Raw genomic sequence first — 19126 nt, 5'->3', positions numbered from 1 at the left:
GCCACAAGCAGGGAGCTGGATGGTAAGCAGGGCTTCTGGGATTAGAATCGGCTCCCATATGGGATCCTGGTGTGTTCAAGACGAGGACTTTAGCCACTAGGCCACCGTTGCCAGGCCCTAGTCTTTTTCTTAAAGGGCCACAGGGTAAATATATTTTTAAGGGGCCAGCATTGTGGCCCAATGGCTATGTTTGCTGCTGCCTAGGAGACTGCCAATCCACTGCCAATTACAGTGCTGGCTGCTCTGGGGAGAGAAGCAGAAGGTGGCCTGAGTGCCTGGGTCCCTGTATCCATGTGGGGGACCCAGACGAAATTCCAGGATCCTTCCTTTAGCCTGGCCATTTTGCAGGGAGGGTATGGCAGGACAGGAGAAGACCATTGGTTGGAAGATCTCTTTCTTGCCCTGCCTTACTGTCACTCTGTCTTTCAACGGAATACCCTGGCCGTGAACTCCTCTGCTGTTGCTCTCAGGTCTCGAGGTTGCAGAGGAGGACAGAGCCAGGGTCTGGGAGGAGCCACAGTTGAAGCAGCAACTCCATGCTGGGCTTCCCAGGAGTGGGAAATGGAACTCTGTTGCATCAAGATGTAGCTACCGGGACTGGCACCATGGTTCAACGGGTTCATCCTCCACCTTAAAACACCAGCATCTCATACGGGCATCAGTTCACGTTGCAGCTGCTCCACTTCCCATCAGCTCCCTGGTTATGGCCTGGGAAAACAGCAGAGGATGGCGCAACTCCTTGGGATCCTGCACCCACGTGGGAGACCCAGAAGAGTCTCCTGGTTCCTGGCTTCAGATTGGCTCAGCTCTGGCCATTACAGCCATTTGGGGAGTGAAGTGGCAGATGGAAAATCTTTACTTCTCTCCTCTCTGTAAGTCTGCTCTTGCAATCAATCAATCAATCGGTTGAGCAATCAAATCAGTTGCTGTTGCAGATAGCATCTCTGCGGTGGTGATGACTGACAGCATTGGGGTAATAACAGGATTGGTCTGGGGATCCCTTGAAGGAGGTGGTGCTGAGCGAAGCAAGAAGGGCAAGGGTTTGACATTCACCCAAAGCTTTGGGACCCTGCACTCGCGTGGGAGACCCGGAAGAGGCTCCTGGCTTCGGATTGGCATAGCATCGGCCGTTGCGCTCACTTGGGGAGTGAATCATGGGATGGAAGATCTTCCTCTCTGTCTCTCCTCTCTGTATATCCGCCTTTCCAATAAAAATAAAATAAATCTTTTAAAAAAAAGAAGTTTAGGATTCAGCAGAAATGTGCGTCCTCAGCGCCATTTCCAGCCACGCTAAGAAGCAGGTCAGCCCAAGCGGCAGGCTTGGCTTGTGGAACCCCTACAGAGGAGTTGGTCCAGGTGCAATTCCGCCCAGAACCACCAGAGGGAGCGCCAATGCTTCCCTTAAAACGTTTCTTTAGCGTTCCCGTTGACCCGTGGCTGTGCACCAGCGTTCTGTAGGCAGCTGCAGACCGCGATGTAAGCATAGGGTAACATCGAACTCCTGCAGCAAGCAGGGGCTGCCTGGTCTCCATTTTTAGTAATCTGGACACCCTATCCTAGCTCCTTCACGCAATAATCAGCCCACTTACTGAGCAAGTGCAAGAGACAAGGGTTCTGGGTTTCTCACGTCGGTGACAGGGCCCAGGCTCTAGTGCCACCTTCAGCTTCTTTCCCAAACACATTAGCAAGAAACTGGATTGCAATTACAGCAGCCGGGACTTGAACTAGCACCCATTTGGGATGCCAGAGCTATAATAAAACTCGCCCCTACAGTTTTGTTGTTGTTGAACTAAGTTATTTATATAAAGGCCCTTGCAGTAAATCTAACAAAACAAACAAACAAACAAACAAAAAAAAAACAAAAACCACAGCTCCTGCTCTTAGGGAATTTATCTTAAAAAAAAAAAAAGCAGAATTACAGGCCATAAAAGAGAGGGCAGTGTTAAAACAGAAACAAACAAACAAAGAGGAAGAGGAGAAGAAAGAGGAAGAGGCAGACAGAGGAAAGGCAAGGGGAGGGAGAGAGGGCACCTCTTTGCCCCCCACGCCCTCCTTCTTCCCAGTCCTAACCGCCTCCTCGTCACACCAGCTGGCTGAGCACAAGGCTGGAAGCAGGAATAGGGAAGGCCCCAGGGCGGCTTGGCCAGGGACCCAGGGCTGGCCTGGGAAGTCGTGAGGGGGTGGTGGAGGCAGCAGAAGATGAAAGGAATTACAGGTATCTTGGAGCTGAGGAGCAGCCGAGAGAACTGGCTGCTGGGCGCCAGGGTGGTGCCTTTGAGACCGGGGTCGACGCAAGATGGTTTCCGCTCCGCAATGCAAAGTGACAAGAGGACGCTGTGCAACCCCAGCAGGGCTTACGGGGGGCACTTCCCCTGCCTTAACACCAGGGCGATAGCACAGGAGCGCAGGGGAGGGGTGAGGGCGTGGCTTTCTCTTCAGCCCGCAGCTTCTACAAGAGAAGCTGCCCCCTCCCCCCGGGCCAGGAAGCCCCTCCCATCCTTGTCTGGTGGGTGCTGTGCTAAGTGCTTGCCCCATGGCACCTGCTCTGTGAGGGGCAGGGACTCCTCATTCTCCACGATGATGAAAACCGAGGCTCCAAGAAGTGTGGGGGCTGGAGGTGTCAGCATCTCAGATGGGGTGCTGGCTCCAGTCCTGGGGGCTCCAGTTCTGATCCAGCTCTGTGCCGGTGGCACCTGCTTCACGCCAGGGGCTTCCCAACCACCTTGATTCAGTGCTCACCACTGGCTTCTGGGCGGGTGGGCTAGGATCCACCTGCAGCAACTTGGGAGAGAACATCTGAGATCTCACTTAAGGCTGTCTTGCCAGTGACTCACTCCTGAAGGTCAGGGAGCTGATGCAGATGGATGGGGGTGGGGGGCAGGTGAAAAGCTATGGCCCGCTAGTGTCTCCATCTTGGATGCCCAGGGACTGGAGCTCCTTGGGAGGGGCTGAGGCGGGAGAGCCAGCCTGGTGGCAGGGCGGGTGGAGGGTGCCCTGTCTCACTGACCCTGAGCTTCATCAGCACTTCAGATGAACTCCCATCTTAATGCCGCTGCCACCCAGAGCCGGGTTTCAGATCGCAAGCGCTAGCCATGTTGGAGCAACCTTTCAGAGACCACTGGGGTGCCCGGTGCTTCAAAATCCACGAGCAGTGGGGAGTCTTTAAAAAGGGAAAATGTGTAGGATGAAAAAAACCACGCACATATCTCCCGACCTGGGTGCACCCACATCGAATTCCGCTCCAGGAACTTTTCGGAAGCACCCTGGACGCTGGAGTGGCTGGGCTGGAACCTCAGGCACTGTTGCTCCCCGGGGGCTGCTGAGCCAGCCACATCCGTGGTCCTCTTGCCTTGCCCGCCTGCTCCCCCACTGTGCAGCGCCGAGGTCCAGTTCGGTGGGAGAGACTCCACAACCCAGACCGAACCAAGACTGAACCAAGCAGCCGTCCCTGTGTCCTGGAACCAGGGCACTGTGTGTCCCTAAGCTGGTTCTTTGTTCACTTCCCTGGCAGTTTGGTCTCATCACGCCCTTGTTCTTCTGGGAATGAGGCTGGATAATGGCTAAGGCTGGGGGGCACAGGCCCTGGAGAAGGGAGAGAGGCTTAGGGTTGGCAGGCCTCGGAGAGCAGCTCCTGCTCTCCACCTGCTAAATGGGCAGGTTCTTACCTCCTGGCAGGGCTTGCAGGAGCTGTTCAACAACTCTCAGCCTTGGACCGTCCGTCTCTCCTCCTCCACTGGCTGCCTTTGGCCCAGCCCCTTAGCAGCCCCACCAAGAAGGCCTTGTGTTGGAGTCTCTAACTCTATTCCCGATGGTGGCTTCTGTCCCTTTCTTGTGCCCTGCAACCAGGGGCTGGCTGGGAGACGCACCCTGCAGACTGTAGCCCTGGCCCACCCACCTGACCCTCTTCAGGGTGGCTATGATGGTAGGAAAAGCCACTCCCATAGTCTTTTTCTTTCCTGCCCAGACGGCAGGGGGAAGAGCTCCCACCAGGCTAAGTGGGACAGCATGGGGTCAGGGTGTAGGGTAGAGTGGAGCCAAAGCAATCGGAGGATTATGGGAGCAGCCTTTCTAAAGAGCAAGCGAGGATCATTTCAAGCAGACACCTGGAGACTGATGGTAACAAACGAACTTTTAATTGCTGCTGGATAAAAACTACTCTGGGAAGGGCAGGAATCCCTCTGGCCCTGACTCTGTGAAGAGCCCCAGGCTGCAGAGCCCTGGGTGCGGGCTGGACGGGCTGGCTCCTCGCGTGGTCACGCTGTCCGTCTGCGGTGTTAGCAAAGCCAGGCCTATCGGTTCTGGTTATACGTGCAGCTGGGTGCCACCCCTGGTGGCCTCTTAGATGCCATACTTCTGTTTCAGCTCCTCCACCTTGTCCACGTAGGCTTTCATGGCGCTCTCCTTGGAGGTCCCTGGAAGCCACCCACAGGATGTGTTATCCGGAGGCAATGGCTGGGTCAACAGCTCGGGTGCTCTGACGTAGGCACCTGATGGATGTCCCAGCCTCCCTCCATCCCTCCCAGGCTAGTAGGTCCTCAGGTCAAGAACCAGTGGGAGGCCCTGAGGTCTACTGGGCGTGTGAGCTTGGGTCATTCGTACAGGACCTCAAGTTTCTGCAAGAAGGGCTGTGCCGGAAGCTAGCATCTGGGCCATGCGACCCTGTTCTACCATCCAGCCTCCCACAGAGCCCACACCATGCCACCTGGACCCCAAGCCTCCCAAACTGTGGGCTAAACCGACCTCCTTTGCCTCCCTAAGTCAACTGTGCCAGGTATTTTGTAGGGCAACCAAGAGCTGGAATGCTTAGCACCTGTAAGACCTCGGTTCGCTGTTACCTGGGACACCTATGAAGGTTTGTATGTGGAGGAGAAGCGCGGTCTACCCGGATCATTTCATGGCCGGCCTGCTGGCTCTGTGAGTCAGGGGACTGGGTCGGTGTGAACCCCGGCAGAAAGGCTTGGTAGCTGCCCCATCCATGCAGTGCTAGTTTTGATTCATTCTTTTGGTTGGCTTTGGCTTATCAAGCATTGCTCTGCCAGGCTCTTATCTCCCCGGGCTTGTTGAGCTGGCTGTGAACAGGCAACACCAGCCCCTACAACCCTCCCGGCTCCTCTCCAGACAGCAGCCTGGGAAAAGTTCCGCAGACTGCAAACTGAAAGCAGCTGTTCCTTGGAGGGTAGCGAGGCCCAGCTTTGTCTTCCTGCTCCAATGCACCACCCGGGGCCTGTCTCACCCATTTCCTGGATGCCAGGGCAACAGGGGCACGGTGTGAGCACCAGCAATGAGTACCTGGGGCTGGAGGAGGGGAATGGACGGGCGGTCATTCCCTCTGCGGCTCCTCGCATATCCTAGGAGTGGACTCATTGTGTGTGGCGCCCCTTCCTGCATTCAAGGGCTTCTCCTTTTGCAGGAAGACAGAGGGCTTATTCAGCTGCCGGCTAAGCGAGGACACAAAAGGCTGCCCGGACAGAGCTCTGCTGCCAGCTTTTGGGGTCTCGCTGGCACAGGTGGCACGTGACTAAGTGGGAGCCTGGAGACTTAGTACAGAATAGCTCCATTCATACAGCCTTGCAGCGGCTTTGCCCTGGCTGCCGGGGAGGGCCCCTAGGGCCGGGGGTTGGGGAAAGGGAGGGGTTCTGCCTGGCCTTGTTCGGGAGGCCGGTGTGGGCAAGGAACCCAGCCCTTAGTCTGAACACACACAGGACCGGCCCAGGATAACTGTGTCCCAGGACATCTTATGCCCAGTTTGGCAATGGTCTCAGAGACAATGCTTTATGGAGGTCTCTATAGCAGCAGGAGACAATAGATGGCCCAGCATCTGTCCTCCCCCTGACTTCCCAGGGGGCCCTGGCCTGGCTGGTCCCCAGCGCTGGGGGTCGGTGGTGTGTGTGTGTGCGTGCTGACGCCCCTTCTGCATCCATCTCTACAAGGCAAAGCCTTGGCTGTCGAGAACAATTTACCTTTCAGCTCGTTCCAGGCATCCCACTTGGCCTTGCCTTTGAGGTCCAACATCCCGGGACGTTCTTCAAAGAGAAGTTAGAGCCGCGTCACGTACCAGCAGAGAACTTGATCAGCTTGACGGCCCCGTGAAGGCCATGTCTCATTACGTCCGAGCTTTTCAGGCTCTTGTCCTGGAGTTGCAGGGGTCTGGCTCGGCTCGGGGGGGCCGGGGGGTCGGGTTCTGCTGTCCCAGGCCTCCTCCCACCCTTGCTCTCGGCTACCTGATGCATTCCCGTGAGCCTCTTCTGGGTGTGCCTGCCAGGGAGAGGGCTGTCCATGCATATTCTACCCCATGGTTAAAGCTGCCTCTTGCGCATCTCTGGGAGCAGCTGCAGAGGCTGAGTTTGGACTTCCAGACTTGTCACCCATCATCTACAGCGGGGACACAGGCTCATGACCACGCCGTCTGCCCGGGGGCAGCGACCACGCCGTGTACGGCCAGCTCAGCGCACCACATGCGAGAAATGACAAGCAGCTGGAGTCCTTTGGGAGATATGCATTCATCCCAGGCACTCCACGCACCCAGCAGCCCTTCTCCGCCTCAACAGATCTGCAAGGCTCAATCGGGGGGCCCCTGCGATGTGGGGGCTTTGCACACCATCATCTCCTGACTTCCAAGTTAACACGGACAGGATGGGCCACACGTCACTTGCAGCTCCAATGAATCTAGCCCTAGGGAGAGCTAGCCCCTGAGCCAGTTGATCCACATTCCTGCTCTAGCCAGGGCAGAGGCCTCTCCAAAGGGGCCGACCCCTGTCCTCCCTCACCCTCCCCGGGGCAAGGACACAGCTTGCAAAGGCACTGAAAAAACTCCGCTTTGCCACACGCCTGGGTGTGCAACCCCAGGGTCCCGCCTGGCACTGCCTGTTCTCCTTAGTTCTGGGTGCTTCCTAAGCTGACCAGTGACCAGCCCACCTGCTCCACCCTCCAGCATACTAGCGGCGATTCTGCTTGCCCTAACGCCTGACCAGAGGTGGCCGTGAACAGCAGGTCTGGGATCTCTCACAGAATGCACCTGGCTTAGGCTGCCTTGGGACACGCCCTCTCGTCTCAGGGGCTCAGGAGTACAGAGTACACCGCTCAAGGAGGGACAGGCAACAGGCCAGTTACCAAACATGACTGTCCCAAAGTCCACCGTCAAAAACCACAACCAGGGAGCAAACGCACCCCTGAAAAGCCCAGACTGTGGTCAGCCAAAACATGTCTCACTGGCCGCTTAGAGCCGGCAGCTTCTCTGTACTCTGCTGTAGGCCCCCAAGCCCGCTTGGGTGGTGGCCAAGTTGGTCCACACGGCAGGATGTGGATTCTGCTCCCTGAGCCACTGGACACCCACAAACAGGGTTCCTGGGGACTATCTCCCAGCCTTACATCCCAGTACTCCAGTAGCACCAGCTAACCTGTGATCACATCTCGCCTCCCCTAGCATGGTCCGTGTGGGGGCACTCCCGCAGGCTTCCCCTTCCTGGAGCCACCAAGCCAACTGGCCAGGGTTCCACCTTGGGGGGGGGCGGGGGGGCATACCTGTGTTCACGTCACCCACGGTTGCCTGCTTGTAGTGGCTGTAGATGAACAGCATCTCCGAGTCAGTGGGCTTTGCCTTGAGGTTCTTAACTTCCTCAGCAGCTTTCTCAAACTCAGCCTGTATGGGCGGGAGCGGCCGTATGAGGGTCTCCTCTTTGCAGGTGGGGGCGGCCTATGGAACCACAGGCACTTCCTCCTTCAGCAAAGCCTGCTCCACCACAGGGCAGAGGGAGAAGCTCCTTCCACCAGGCTGCTAGACCGCAGGCAACCAACCAGGGGCAGGAGGCAACCCCAGGCTGGCTGCTGGCCACAGGCTTGCATGCACTTGGCTATAGAGACAGCAAGACGGCCAGCTGCCTGGTCACAGCGCAGATCCTGAAGCTCGGGCCTGTGCACGAACGCGGACAGGGCATGCGAGCTGGGGTATCCGAGGCGGCTGACCACCCTCCCCTCTGCCCTCCTGGGACCCTGCGTGACCTCTGTTCCTGGTGCCCAGGCTGGGGAGGGGCAGGCACATGGGATGGGCCGAAGGTCACTTCCTCTGGCCCTCGTGCTTGCGCCGACCCCTCAAGTTGGTAGCCTCCGCCTCCTCCTTCCCTCCCGCGGGACGCCCCTCGTGCCCCCCGAGCTGCTTCTGCACGGGGTGAGGGGCTGGGCTTTCCTGCTGATCGCCCCCGATCCCTCCATGTCCCCTGTCTTTACAGCTGCGACTTGTTCACTCTCACCCCGGAGGCACTTGTGCTCCATCCACACCCCACGGGCAACTTTCCAGGCGCAGCGGAGCGGGCAGCAGCTCCAGAACAACATCCCCCGAGACGGAAAGTTCCACTCCCAGGCTCGGTCCACGGCTGGGCACGCGGCCGGAGGGGCGGCAGGGACCCCCCAGCCCCGCTGGCACCCGCAGGCTTCACTCGGCGCCCACACCCCGCTCCGGCCCCGCGGCACCCTCGCAGGCTGGCCGGGCACGCGTCCTACCTGAGACATGTTGGCGGCGGTGCAGACTCCTGCGGGAGCCGGGAGGAAGCGAGCGCGTAGGAGCCGCTTGGCAGGCGCCCTCACAAGTACCAGCCCGGGGCGACCCTGCCCCGCTCGGCCGAGGCCAGGCAGCCAATCGGAAGCCGGCGTCGCGCCGGGGGGCGTGGCCGGCCCCGCCCGAGCCCACGTGGGGCCTTCCGCGCACGCGCGGAGGGGGCCGGCCGGGAAGAGCCGCAGGGGCCGCCGGGAGCAGGTGGGGATGGCGGAAGTGAGGCGGAAGTGAGGCGCGCGTGGAGCGGCCCGGGGGGGGGGGACACGGGGTGGTCAGGAGGGACACGGGGTGGTCACAGGGAAGGGCGCCTGTGTCCATGGTCAGGCGCTCATGGAGGACGGGGCGGTCAGGGGAGAGGCGGCCATGGGGTGACGGGCGCCTGTGTCCATGGTCGGGCGCTCATGGGGGAACGGGACGGCCAGCGGGGACGTGGCGGTCAGTAGGACGGGCGGCCACGGGGGACAGGGCGCTCATGGGGGGCGGGCGGCGGTGGGGGACGGGGCGGTCAGGGGGACGGGCGGCCTGTGGCTGTGTCTCCGTGGTCGGCCACCCAGCGTCCAGCTGCGGCAGGGGGCATCTCCAGGGGGCATCTCGGGGCCGTGAGCTACGAGCGGGATCCTCTGACACCGGGGTCCGAGCTCAGCTCTGCAGCTCTGAGCTCATGGCTCGTAGCTGGGGTCTGCGATCCGCCTGGGCGCCAGGGTTTAGTCCTCCATTGCACATTTCTGTTTGGAGGGTCTTGGGCGGGTCAGGGGGCATCGCTTTTCAGCATGGTTCATTTAACGGCAGGGACAGTTTTGTCTGAAGAAAAAAACGGATGATTATACACAGGACGCTTATCTTCTTCCCCAAGTGTTTATTGAACTCTTGGAAGACAAGCAGTGGATAAAACCAACGAATCCCAGTCATCATGGAAGTTATTGGAAAGACAGATTTACACAGAAGAAGAGGGACAAGGCTCACTCTCCGAAAGGTCACAAAGGCCAGAACTAAGCTGATTGGGAGCCAGGAGCTTTTTCCAGGTCTCCCACATGATTGCAGGGTTCTAAGAACTTGAGGCACTCTGCCGCTTTTCCAGGCCACAGGCAAGGAGCTGGATTGGAAGTGGAGCTTTCAGGACATGAACCGGCACCCATCAGGGATGCTGCCACTGAAGGTGGAAGATTAGCCTGCTCAGCCCAACACATGGTTCTTACAAATATACATGTGTTGACTTGAAAAGCAGTTATAGAGAGTGCAAGAAGTCTCCCATCTATTGATTGACTCTCCAAATAGCCAAATAGTCTGGGACCCACCAAGCCAGGCTGGGCACTTCATGGGGATGTCCCATGTGGGTGTCGGGGGCTGAAGCACTTGGGCCTTTTTCCTCTGCTTTATTGTGGGGTTGGATCAGAAGTAGAGCAGGCAGGACTCCTGAAGTTCATATGAAAAACTGGCATTGTGGACTGTGGCTTAACCCTTGGTGGCACAATGCCATCCCCTCCTTGCAGTCATTGTTTTTAGGGGCCATAAGAATTGGCTGTTTTGGTTCTGGTGTGCTAGCATAGTGGTTAAAGTCCTCACCTTGAACCTGCCGGGATCCCATATGGGTCCTGGTTCTAATCCCGGTGGCCCCATTTCCCATCCAGCTCCCTGCTTGTGGCCTGGGAAAGCAATCAAGGATGGCTCAAAGCCTTGGGACCTTGCAGCCACGTGGGAGACCTGGAAGAAGTTCCTGGCTCCTGGCTTCTGATCGGCACAGCACCAGCCATTGTAGTCACTTAGGGAGTGAAATCATCAGTTGGAAGATCTTCCTCTCTGTCTCTCCTCCTCTCTCTATCTCTGTCTTTCCAATAAAAAATAAATAAATCTTAAGGAGATACAGAGAAAAGGAGTTGGCCATTTATAGTTTTAACTGTGGAATAGGTACTGTGGGTGAGTGACCTGGTCCCTTGAGAAGGGGAGGGGGCATTGTGTTAGAGAGGTGTGTAAAGTTGAAATCCAGGAATAAGGCGGAAAAAGATGCGAAGACAGGTGGCTGGACCTTTCGGGGCTGGGAGGCTGGCGGGCTGCTGCAGGTCTGGCTCGGGGGTGTCACTGTCATGGACTTGAAGTGATATGAGGGGAAGGGGAGTCTTAATGGTGCCTCCACAGGCTGATCTCCATGGAAACGAGCAGCTGCCCAGGTGGATGGAAGAGTCAGAGTGGTGCTTAAGAGGCCAGAGGAGTTGGTAAATGGAGGGAGACCAAGGGAACGTCCCTGTTCCTGTCCTCTCTACTTCCTAGCGTGTGGCAAGAGGGATGCCCCTGTTCAGTGCCCACCTTCACCCCACACTTCCCAGCTGTGGCTGCTGAGGTGGAAAGCCTGGAGGAGGTACTTAATAGGGAAGTGTATTTAATACTTCATGCATCTAGAGTCTTCAGTCTAGGAGTAGTTTTGTTTTAGAGTTGGTCTGTCAACTGTTGGAATCCAACAAGCTAAAACGTTGCTAAAAACTTTTCCCACATAGTGGCCTTGTACGGAATTTCTAAAGGTTACAAAGTTGGTAGGCTTAATTTTTTTTTTTTTAAATTGGAAAGATAAAGAAATGTGTGCTGGTTCACTCGCTGGATGTTCCACCGTAGCCCTGGCCATGAGCCCAGCGTGCAGCCCAGGTCTCCCACCTGGGTGACAGGGTCCCCTTTTCTTGAGCCATCACCACTGGCTGGCAGGAGCAAGAAGCTGGAGCCAGGACATGGGTAGCTCTTGGGCATTGTGACGTGGCACACAGGTCTCCTAACCCTTGAGCCTGGACGCTGAATGATCTTGCAAAGGAGAGAGTGTAATTCTTTGCTACAGGACCTGCCCCCTGGCCAGATTTCAAAATAGCCAAAGATGTGCTCTTTGACCTACTTTCTGCTCCGTTGCCTCACTTCTTAGTGGCTGTTTTTGGTATGAACATGTGTCCTGAGTATTCCTCTTGGCACCTCTGCCCCGGGGAGTTGGGATGGCATTTTGTTGTTGACATAGAGAAATGGTAGCAAACTGGCAGCTACAGTTTCATGAGTTTGTTTTTTTTTTAAAATTCAACTCATTTTTTAAAAGTTCATAGAGAAGGGTCAAAGATGTGTATTTTGTTGTCAGGTAGTTTCTTACGACAACATTTACTGATACATGGTTTCTTTTTGTATGAAGTGAACATTTCACCACACACGTTTAGGAGCATAGCGGTCCATCCTCCTGTACCCTCCCTCCTGCCCGAATTCCCCACCCACTCTCCTCCTGCCTTATTTCCCCCCTTAATCTTTTTAGTGGTATATTTCCTTTCACTTTGCAATCATAGCCTTCACAGTCTATTAGGTAGAGATATCAACATGCAGCAAGTAGAAAAAAAAAAATAAAAAGGTAACCTATTGTTCTTTGGGGGTAAAGACAAAAGTGGTAGACAATAATTAAATCCCAGCATGTCAATCTCACTCATATAAATTACATTTCCAAAATTAGTATTTCCTCTCTGTCTCTCCTCCTCTCTGTATATCTGAGTTTTCAATAAAAGAAAAAAACTAAGAGAATTGATGCTAAGGTTTGCTTGGGCTCAGTAGGTTGTATAGGCTTTTTCTAGTATAGTCATCCATTTCATAATCCTGAGAAATTTGAAGATCCTTGTCTCTGTACGTCCTAGTTAGCCTCTGTCACACCTTGTCATTCTTTTATTTAGAATTATTGTCAGGTTGCTGTGTTGAGTCCCCTCACCTGCTTAAAGCAGAGAGAATAGGGGTCACTGTGTAGTGGCCACTGCTTAAGCTCTGTGCAGGGATTTCTCAAACATTTAGCGAATGCTTGTTGCTTGAAAAAAAGCACTTTTCTCTCCATGAAGAGTTTTTCCTTGTGATTGGCCATGAGCTTGGAGATGAACTAAATTTGTTAGGAAAGAACCAAGCCATGGACTTAATGCAGGTGGACCGAGGTGCCAGGGCCTCCGAGCTCTGAACCACTCTTGGCGTTGGAAACGGGCCCTCAGGGAGTGGAGAGAAGTTAGGGAACTTCTGTCAGCCAACCTGAGCCGCCAATTTGTCAGAGACCAACCTTGCCAAACAGTAGGCCGTTGTTTCAGCTTGTCCTCACATCCCTGGGACACCACTGTTAGTCTCCAGGGCCCCCCTTGCTGACTCCTTGTTGAGAGCTAGCCTGGCAAGATACAAGATAACAAAAACAGGTTGAAAGCCCTTCTTGTCAGTGGGCGTGAAAAGGAGTTCAGTATTTGGTTCCTCAGCGTAAAACAGAACCTTTAATTTATACAAGTAACCCAATCCTTACAAAATGAGCTACAGTTCCGGGAGAATTTTGCTAGAAGGTAAGGGTTATGGTAACAGTTTCTTGGAGTGGGACTGCATAGCTGGGAGCCTTTGAACCTGGAAAGGGGGCACTTGGCAAATCTGGGGCCCCAGTGGGGGCAGGAGGGGTGTTGTTTTGTTAGGGAGGGCCCGGGCAAGCAAGAGGCTTTGCTCCCATCTATGGAGAGAGGAGGCCTGACAGCTGGAGGGCTTGGCAAGCTCCTGACCTGTCCTCTTAGGGAGCCCATAGTAAAAGATCAATTGCAAGAAGGTGCCTGGAAGAGAAGAGTGGGGGCCCTGTGTGGACTACATCTGTGTCATTTTCTTTCTTTTTTTTTTTTTTTTAAGATTTGTTTATTTTTATTGCAAAGTCAGACTGACAGAGAGGAGAAGAGACAGAGAGGAAGATCTTCCATCTGATGTTTTCACTCCCCAAGTGACTGCAGTGGCTAATGCTGCGCCGATCAGAAGCCAGGAGCTAGGAACTTCCTCCAGGTCTCCCACGTGGGTACAGGGTCCCAAGGCATTGGGCCGTCCGTCCTTGATTGCTTTCCCAGGCTATAGGCAGGGAACTGGATGGAAAGTGGGGCCACCGAGATTAGAACCAGGACCCATATGGAATCCCGGCAGGTTCAAGGTGAGGACTTTAGCCGCTAGGCCACCATGCCAGGTCCCGTTTTCTTTCTTTTTATACCTTCCTGTATCTGCCTAGCTAAGGTGACAGGCTGGGCACTCTGGGACCCAGATGGGTGGCAGGGAGTAAGGGGTAGGGAAGTGTCCTGGGTTTGTCATAGTGTGGGTCAGGTGGTGCCTGTGCTGATTAGAAATAGGCTCTGGGAATAGGGATAATGAGGCATCTGATGAAGAATAAAGCCCAGTGCCTTAATTCTTGTTCAGTTTCACTAGAGATACCTGTTATCTTCTCAGTCAGCACTGTCATCTGTGTCTTTGTTTCCTTGGCAGCGAGTTGCCTATGACAAGTGTCCTTGTTAAACACGTTGGAATTAGGTCGCTACAGGTGGGTTTTCTTCTTGAGCCCTTCTGTCACCTGTCAGCGAGAAAATTGGAAATATTAACATGCGGTGACAGATGCTTTGATAATTCCTTTGGAGGGCAGTGGCACCTACAAAAACCCCTCATGTTTACTTGGAGATAATTGTAGATGTGCATGCAGTTGAAAAAATCAAGAGAGAACCCTTATTCAGTTTCTCCCAGTAATAACATGTTATTAAAGCACACCTAATACATAACGCAGTCCATCTATACTGATAGAGTTGAGTTGAGACAACATTGACAAAATCTCCCCTATTGTAGCAGCCGCTTCACTCCTGTCCCTCTCTGCTCTCCTCAGCCCTGTCCCTGGTGACAATTTCTTCTTTATTTCTGCAATTTTATGTGTTTAGGAATAAAAGAATGCAGCTTATAACATTTAAGAAACAGATTATTTGAAGGACTTTTGTATCTTTTTGTGACCTCTTTATTTCCTTTTCTTGCTTTCTTGCACTGCCTGGAACTTTGATCGTTATGTTGGATAAAGTGGTCAGGGCACATAGCCTTGCCTTGCTCTTAAGTGAAAAAAAAAAGTCTTTCACTGTTATGTGTTTATTCATTTATTAGCAAGGCAGAGTCAAGGGTTGGGGAGAGAGAAGAATTTTCATCCACTGGTTCATTCCCCACGTGGCGAATCTAGGAGCCTGGAACTCCATCCAGGTTTTGCATGGAGTGTCAGAGGCCTTAGCACTGGGCCCTCTTCCCCTCTTTCCCGGGAGCCTCAACAGAGAGCTAGATCTGAGGTAGAACAGCCAGGACGCAAGCCTGTACTCAAATGGGAGTTTTCGCTTGGTTTGGGACATGCTGTATGTCAAGTTGAGCAAGTTACCTTTTCCCTTGCCTTTTTATTTTTTCCCTTCTGAGAGTCCTTATCATGAATGCATGTTGATTTTTCTATCAACTGATAAGATAAAGTGATTTTATCGTGGATTACATTGATTAATTTTCCAGTATTGAACTTAGTTTATCTTGCTTTCCCTGGGGGAAAAACTCATTTGGTCATAATGTATATTTAGTTTTTCTTTTTATAAAGATTTTATTTATTTATTGGAAAGTCAGATATACAGAGAGGAGGAGAGACAGAGAGGAAGATCTTCTGTCCGATGACTCACTCCCCAAGTGACTGCAATGGCGATGCTGTGCCGATCTGAAGCCAGGATCCAGGAACTTCTTCTGGGTCTCCCACATAGGTGCAGGGTTCCAAAGCTTTGGGCAGTCCTCGACTGCTTTCCCAGGCCACAAGCAGGGAGCTGGATGGGAAGTGGAGCTGCCGGGATTAGAACCGTCGCCCATATGGGATCCTGGCGTGTTCAAAACGAGGACTTTAGCCGCTAGGCCACGCTGCCGGACCCTGTATATTTAGTTTTAAGTATTGCCAATTTCTTTCTTTTTTAAAAAGATTTATTTATTTTTATTGGAAAGGCAGATATATGGAGAGGAGAAGAGATAGAGAAGATTTTCTGTCTGCTGATTTACTCTCCAAGTGGCCTCAATGGCTGGAGCTGAGCTGATCTGAAGCCAGGAGCCAGGCGTTTCTTCTGGGTCTCCCACGTGGGTGCAGGGTCCCAGGGCTTTGAGCCGTCCTCCACTGCTTTCCCAGGCCCCAAGCAGTTAGCTGGATGGGAAGTAGGGCTGGAATTAGAACTGGTACCCATATGGGATCCTGTTGTGTGCAAGGCAAGGAATTTGGACCCTGTATATTGCCAATTGTTATGGAGGAATTATACATGGAGTCCAAAATTTATATACTGCTAATTTGTAAACACTTCAAAGGATTTTTATGTCAGTGTCCATAAGGATTATGGCCTGTAGTCTTTGGAATTGTGGAAATAATAGTTTTACAAAATGAATTAGAAAATGTCCCCTTTTTCTTTTTCCTGGAAGGGATCATGCATGTAGAATTGGTGTTAATTCTTCAAGGGTTTTCTGTAATTCTGTAGTGACATTTTCTGTGCTTTGAGATTACCTTTTGGGGGAATTTTAATATTGCAAATTGAGTGTCATTAGCAGTCAGAATAGCTATAATGCTGTTTGAGTTTATGAGGGAGGGCCTGGTCAGTTTCAGCTGGGTTGTACAACTTATATTTGTGAATTTGTTCTTCCTGGTTCCTCCCCTAACGGGTGGGCCGTCTCTAAGGTTGCTGCTGTTTCATTTCTGTCCCCTCTCTCCCACTGTTGCTTAAGATTTATTAGTGTTGTAAAACTTTTTTTTTTTCAAATAATCAGCTGTCTTTTCATTGATTTCTTTTTGGTTTTAATTTTCTTTTTTTCCTTTTATTTATTTAAAAAATTTTAATGATGTTTACATAGTTGAGAAGGATGCATTTGTTTTTGATTTTATTTCTGCTTGAATTGGTTCTGTTTTTCCCTTGTGTTTTTGTGTTGCTGTTAATCTTTCGTTTTTTTTTTTTTTTCTGACGTAATAGCTAACTTGAAATTTTCTCCTAGCTGAACTTCAAGGATGGGGCACAAAGTTTGTTGCTTTGTGTTTTCATTTTCTGTTAGCCAAGTGTGCTTGTAAAGTTCCTCTGAAGCTTCCTGCTTGTCCAGGGCTTGTTTAGCTGCCTGTTGCTTAGTTCCTAAGTGTTTGGAGACTTTCTGAGCTCTTTCTGGTTTTGGTTTTGATTGTGATCTGAGAACACACTGGATGCTATCACTTGTTTAAATCTGGCAGGCTTTTGTTCCTGTGACCCGGGGTATGGTCTTCTTGGTGTGCTTTCTGTGGGCCCTAGAAAGAGTGTGCGTTCTGCTGTTACTGGTGACGTTCCACCAATGTCAGTTATAGCTGCTGGCTTCGTTGGGCGTTGAGTTCTGTGGCCTACTGCTTGTCTTCCTTGGTATTTTGTCACTTATTGTGGATTTACCTATTTCCCTTTTGAATTCTGTCAATTTCTACTTTTTTACGTTTTATTGCTGTGACACATGTGCACACATTAGGATTGCTGTGTCATGTGCACAAACCAATTGTATTGATAATATAGAATGTCTGACTGGTCATCTCCTTGGCCTAAAATGTTTGTTATGTGATGTTTACGGAACCACTCTTTACGTTTTTGTTTTTTAATGAGATAAGACTGAAATATCGCAATACCAACCGTTAACCATTTCCAAATGTCTGGTTAATTTCGTAGCATTTATTATATTTAGAGTGTCTGGCAGCTGGCTCTTCTGTCTGATTCAATACATGCTTATCCTCCAAAGGGAAACCCTGTAATGGTGAAGCCCTTGTCTCTGGGCTCTCCTCAGTCCCTGCACCTGCTAGTTGGTTTTTTTTTTTTTTGGTCTGTATGGATTTGCCTGCCCTGAAACTTCTTGGAAGTAGAGTCATGCAGTACGTGACCATCCGTCCTTGGCTTCTTCACCTGCCATAATGTCTGAGGTCTGTTTGTGTTGTGGCACTGGTCGGTGTTGTGTTCATTTTCTTTTACTTTCTGTTGCTTCACAGGGAGGTACTGCTCTTGTTGATTCCTGTTTGTGGGCACTGAGCTGTTCACTCGTGGGCTGCTGTGAACAGTGCTGTGGTGCACGTGTGTAGGAAGTGCTTGTCTTCCTGCTGTTCATTCTCCTGCTTTCTTATTGAGCTACATTTTCCCTCAATGCCTCGACTTTCCCCCTTGTTGCCTAGATTGTTCTTTGAGATGAAGCTTCTAGTATTATAGTATATGAGGCAACATCAGAGTTGGTGGGAAATGAGATTGAAAAAGAAGAGAGGTTTATTTTGGAATAAGAAAATTAAAATCCACATGCACTGTGAGTCCTTGTGTACTGTGGAAGAGCAATACATGGATTTCAGGTATTTTTGCAATGAAATGCACTTCTTTAATTTTTCTGTGAACTTTTGGAATTGTTCTTGTATGGTCGGGGTTTCTTTTCTTTCTTTCTTTCTCTCTTTCTCTCTTTCTTTCTTTCTTTCTTTCTTTCTTTCTTTCTTTCTTTCTTTCTTTCTTTCTTTCTTTCTTTCTTTCTTTCTTTCTTTCTTTCTCTCTTTCTTTCTTTCTTAAAGATTTATTGATTTTTATTGGAAAGGCAGATTTACAGAGAGAGAGTGAGAGGAGAATCATCCATCCACTGGTTCACTCTCCAAATGGTTGCAGTGGTCAGAGCTGAGCTGATCAAAGCCAGGAGCCAGGAGCTTCTTCCAGGTCTCCCACATGAATGCAGGGATCCAAGCATTTGGGCCATCCTCCACTTGTTCCCAGGTCACAGTCAGGGAGCTGGATGGGAACTGGAACAGCTGGGGCATGTACCAGCACCTGTATGAGATGCTGGTACTTTCAGGCAGAAGATTAGCCAATTATGCAATTGCACCAGCCCCTGGGTTGTGTTTTTATTAATCCAGTGTGCCGATCCCTCTGTCTTTTGATTATTGTGATTTCATCATTTAGAGAGGGTGTGGGAGAGAGAGTGAGAGGAGGAGAGGAAGAGGGAGAGACCAGACAGAGGGATGAATCTTTTATCCATTGATTCACTTTCCAAACAGTTGGAACAGCAGGGCTGGGTCTGGAGCCTATAACTCCATCCAGGCCTCCCATGTGGGTACAGCGGCCCAAGGACTTGGTCATCATCTACTTTCTCAGGCACTTTAGCAGGGAACTGGATCAGAAATGGAACAGCTGAGGCTAGAACCAGTGCCCACATGGAGTGCCAGCTGCTCTTTTGTTTTTAAGAATATACTTTTGAAGAAATTTAAAGGTTTTTTTTTTTCCTGCTTTCCCCTCTCTTTTTATTACAATGATCAGTTTTTGGTATTTATTTTTTTTTTAAAGATTTATTTTTATTATTTTTTCATTGGAAAGGCGGATATACAGAGAGGAGAGACAGAGAGGAAGATCTTCCGTCCGATGATTCACTCCCCAAGTGAGCGCAACGGGCCGATGCTATGCCGATCCGAAGCCAGGAGCCTCTTCCGGGTCTCCCACGCGGGTGCAGGGTCCCAAAGCTTTGGGCCGTCCTCGACTGCTTTCCCAGGCCACAGGCAGGGAGCTGGAAGGGAAGCGGGGCTGCCGGGATTAGAACCGGCGCCCATATGGGATCCCGGGGGTGCAAGGCGAGGACCTTTAACCACTTGCGCCACCGCGCTGGGCCCAGTTTTTGGTATTTATTACTGAGCTCTATTTTTAGAGAAATTTCACTCTTCATCTAACAATTTAAAAATAATTGTACTTTTGAAGTAAACCAGAGTAGATTAAAATTAACATTTTTACCTTTAGTCAGCTTTTCAAGAAAGATTTATGT

General features: G+C 51.7%; 2 protein-coding genes across 6 annotated transcripts in view; one reads left to right on the top strand and one right to left on the bottom strand.

Annotated features, from left to right (window-relative positions):
* Window positions 1-4111: 4111 nt before the first annotated feature.
* DBI (diazepam binding inhibitor, acyl-CoA binding protein) lies at window positions 4112-8611 on the bottom strand. 2 transcript variants are annotated; one of them, XM_040979126.1, is made up of 4 exons: window positions 8497-8611; window positions 7522-7639; window positions 5961-6023; window positions 4112-4412 (listed from the first exon to the last, which is right to left on the bottom strand). In XM_040979126.1, exons 1-4 carry the CDS (start codon window positions 8503-8505, stop codon window positions 4339-4341), a joined length of 264 nt encoding a protein of 87 aa, XP_040835060.1. In that variant the 5' UTR covers window positions 8506-8611; the 3' UTR covers window positions 4112-4338. The 2 variants fall into 2 exon arrangements, with proteins under 2 accessions (XP_040835060.1, XP_040835059.1); XM_040979125.1 differs by having other exon boundaries at window positions 8467-8581.
* A 91-nt stretch (window positions 8612-8702) lies between these two features.
* The window catches only part of CUNH2orf76 (chromosome unknown C2orf76 homolog), a 56861-nt gene continuing 46437 nt past the window's right edge, over window positions 8703-19126 (top strand). For 2 of the 4 annotated variants that reach the window (XM_040979121.1, XM_040979122.1), the window contains exon 1: window positions 8703-8749. The gene's annotated coding sequence lies outside the window, so the exon portion shown is untranslated. The remainder of the gene's footprint in view (window positions 8750-19126) is intronic. The other 2 variants (XM_040979123.1, XR_005883705.1) reach the window with 2 other exon arrangements.

The sequence above is a fragment of the Ochotona curzoniae genome, unplaced genomic scaffold, assembly GCF_017591425.1.
Source record: "Ochotona curzoniae isolate NIBS_2020 unplaced genomic scaffold, NIBS_Ocur_1.0 contig_3037, whole genome shotgun sequence".
Taxonomy (NCBI): Eukaryota; Metazoa; Chordata; class Mammalia; order Lagomorpha; family Ochotonidae; genus Ochotona; species Ochotona curzoniae.
This window is presented reverse-complemented; position numbering and strand designations above follow the sequence as displayed.

Excerpts from the sequence above, each read along its gene's own strand:
- DBI (XM_040979125.1), bottom strand. The coding sequence starts at position 8,505 with ATGTCTCAGGTAGGACGCGTGCCCGGCCAGCCTGCGAGG. Across the intron at positions 7,640-8,466 it reads TGCCCGGCCAGCCTGCGAGG|GCTGAGTTTGAGAAAGCTGC; the intron begins GTGCCGCGGGGC and ends CCGCCCATACAG. Across the intron at positions 6,024-7,521 it reads CGTGGGTGACGTGAACACAG|AACGTCCCGGGATGTTGGAC; the intron begins GTATGCCCCCCC and ends TTCTCTTTGAAG.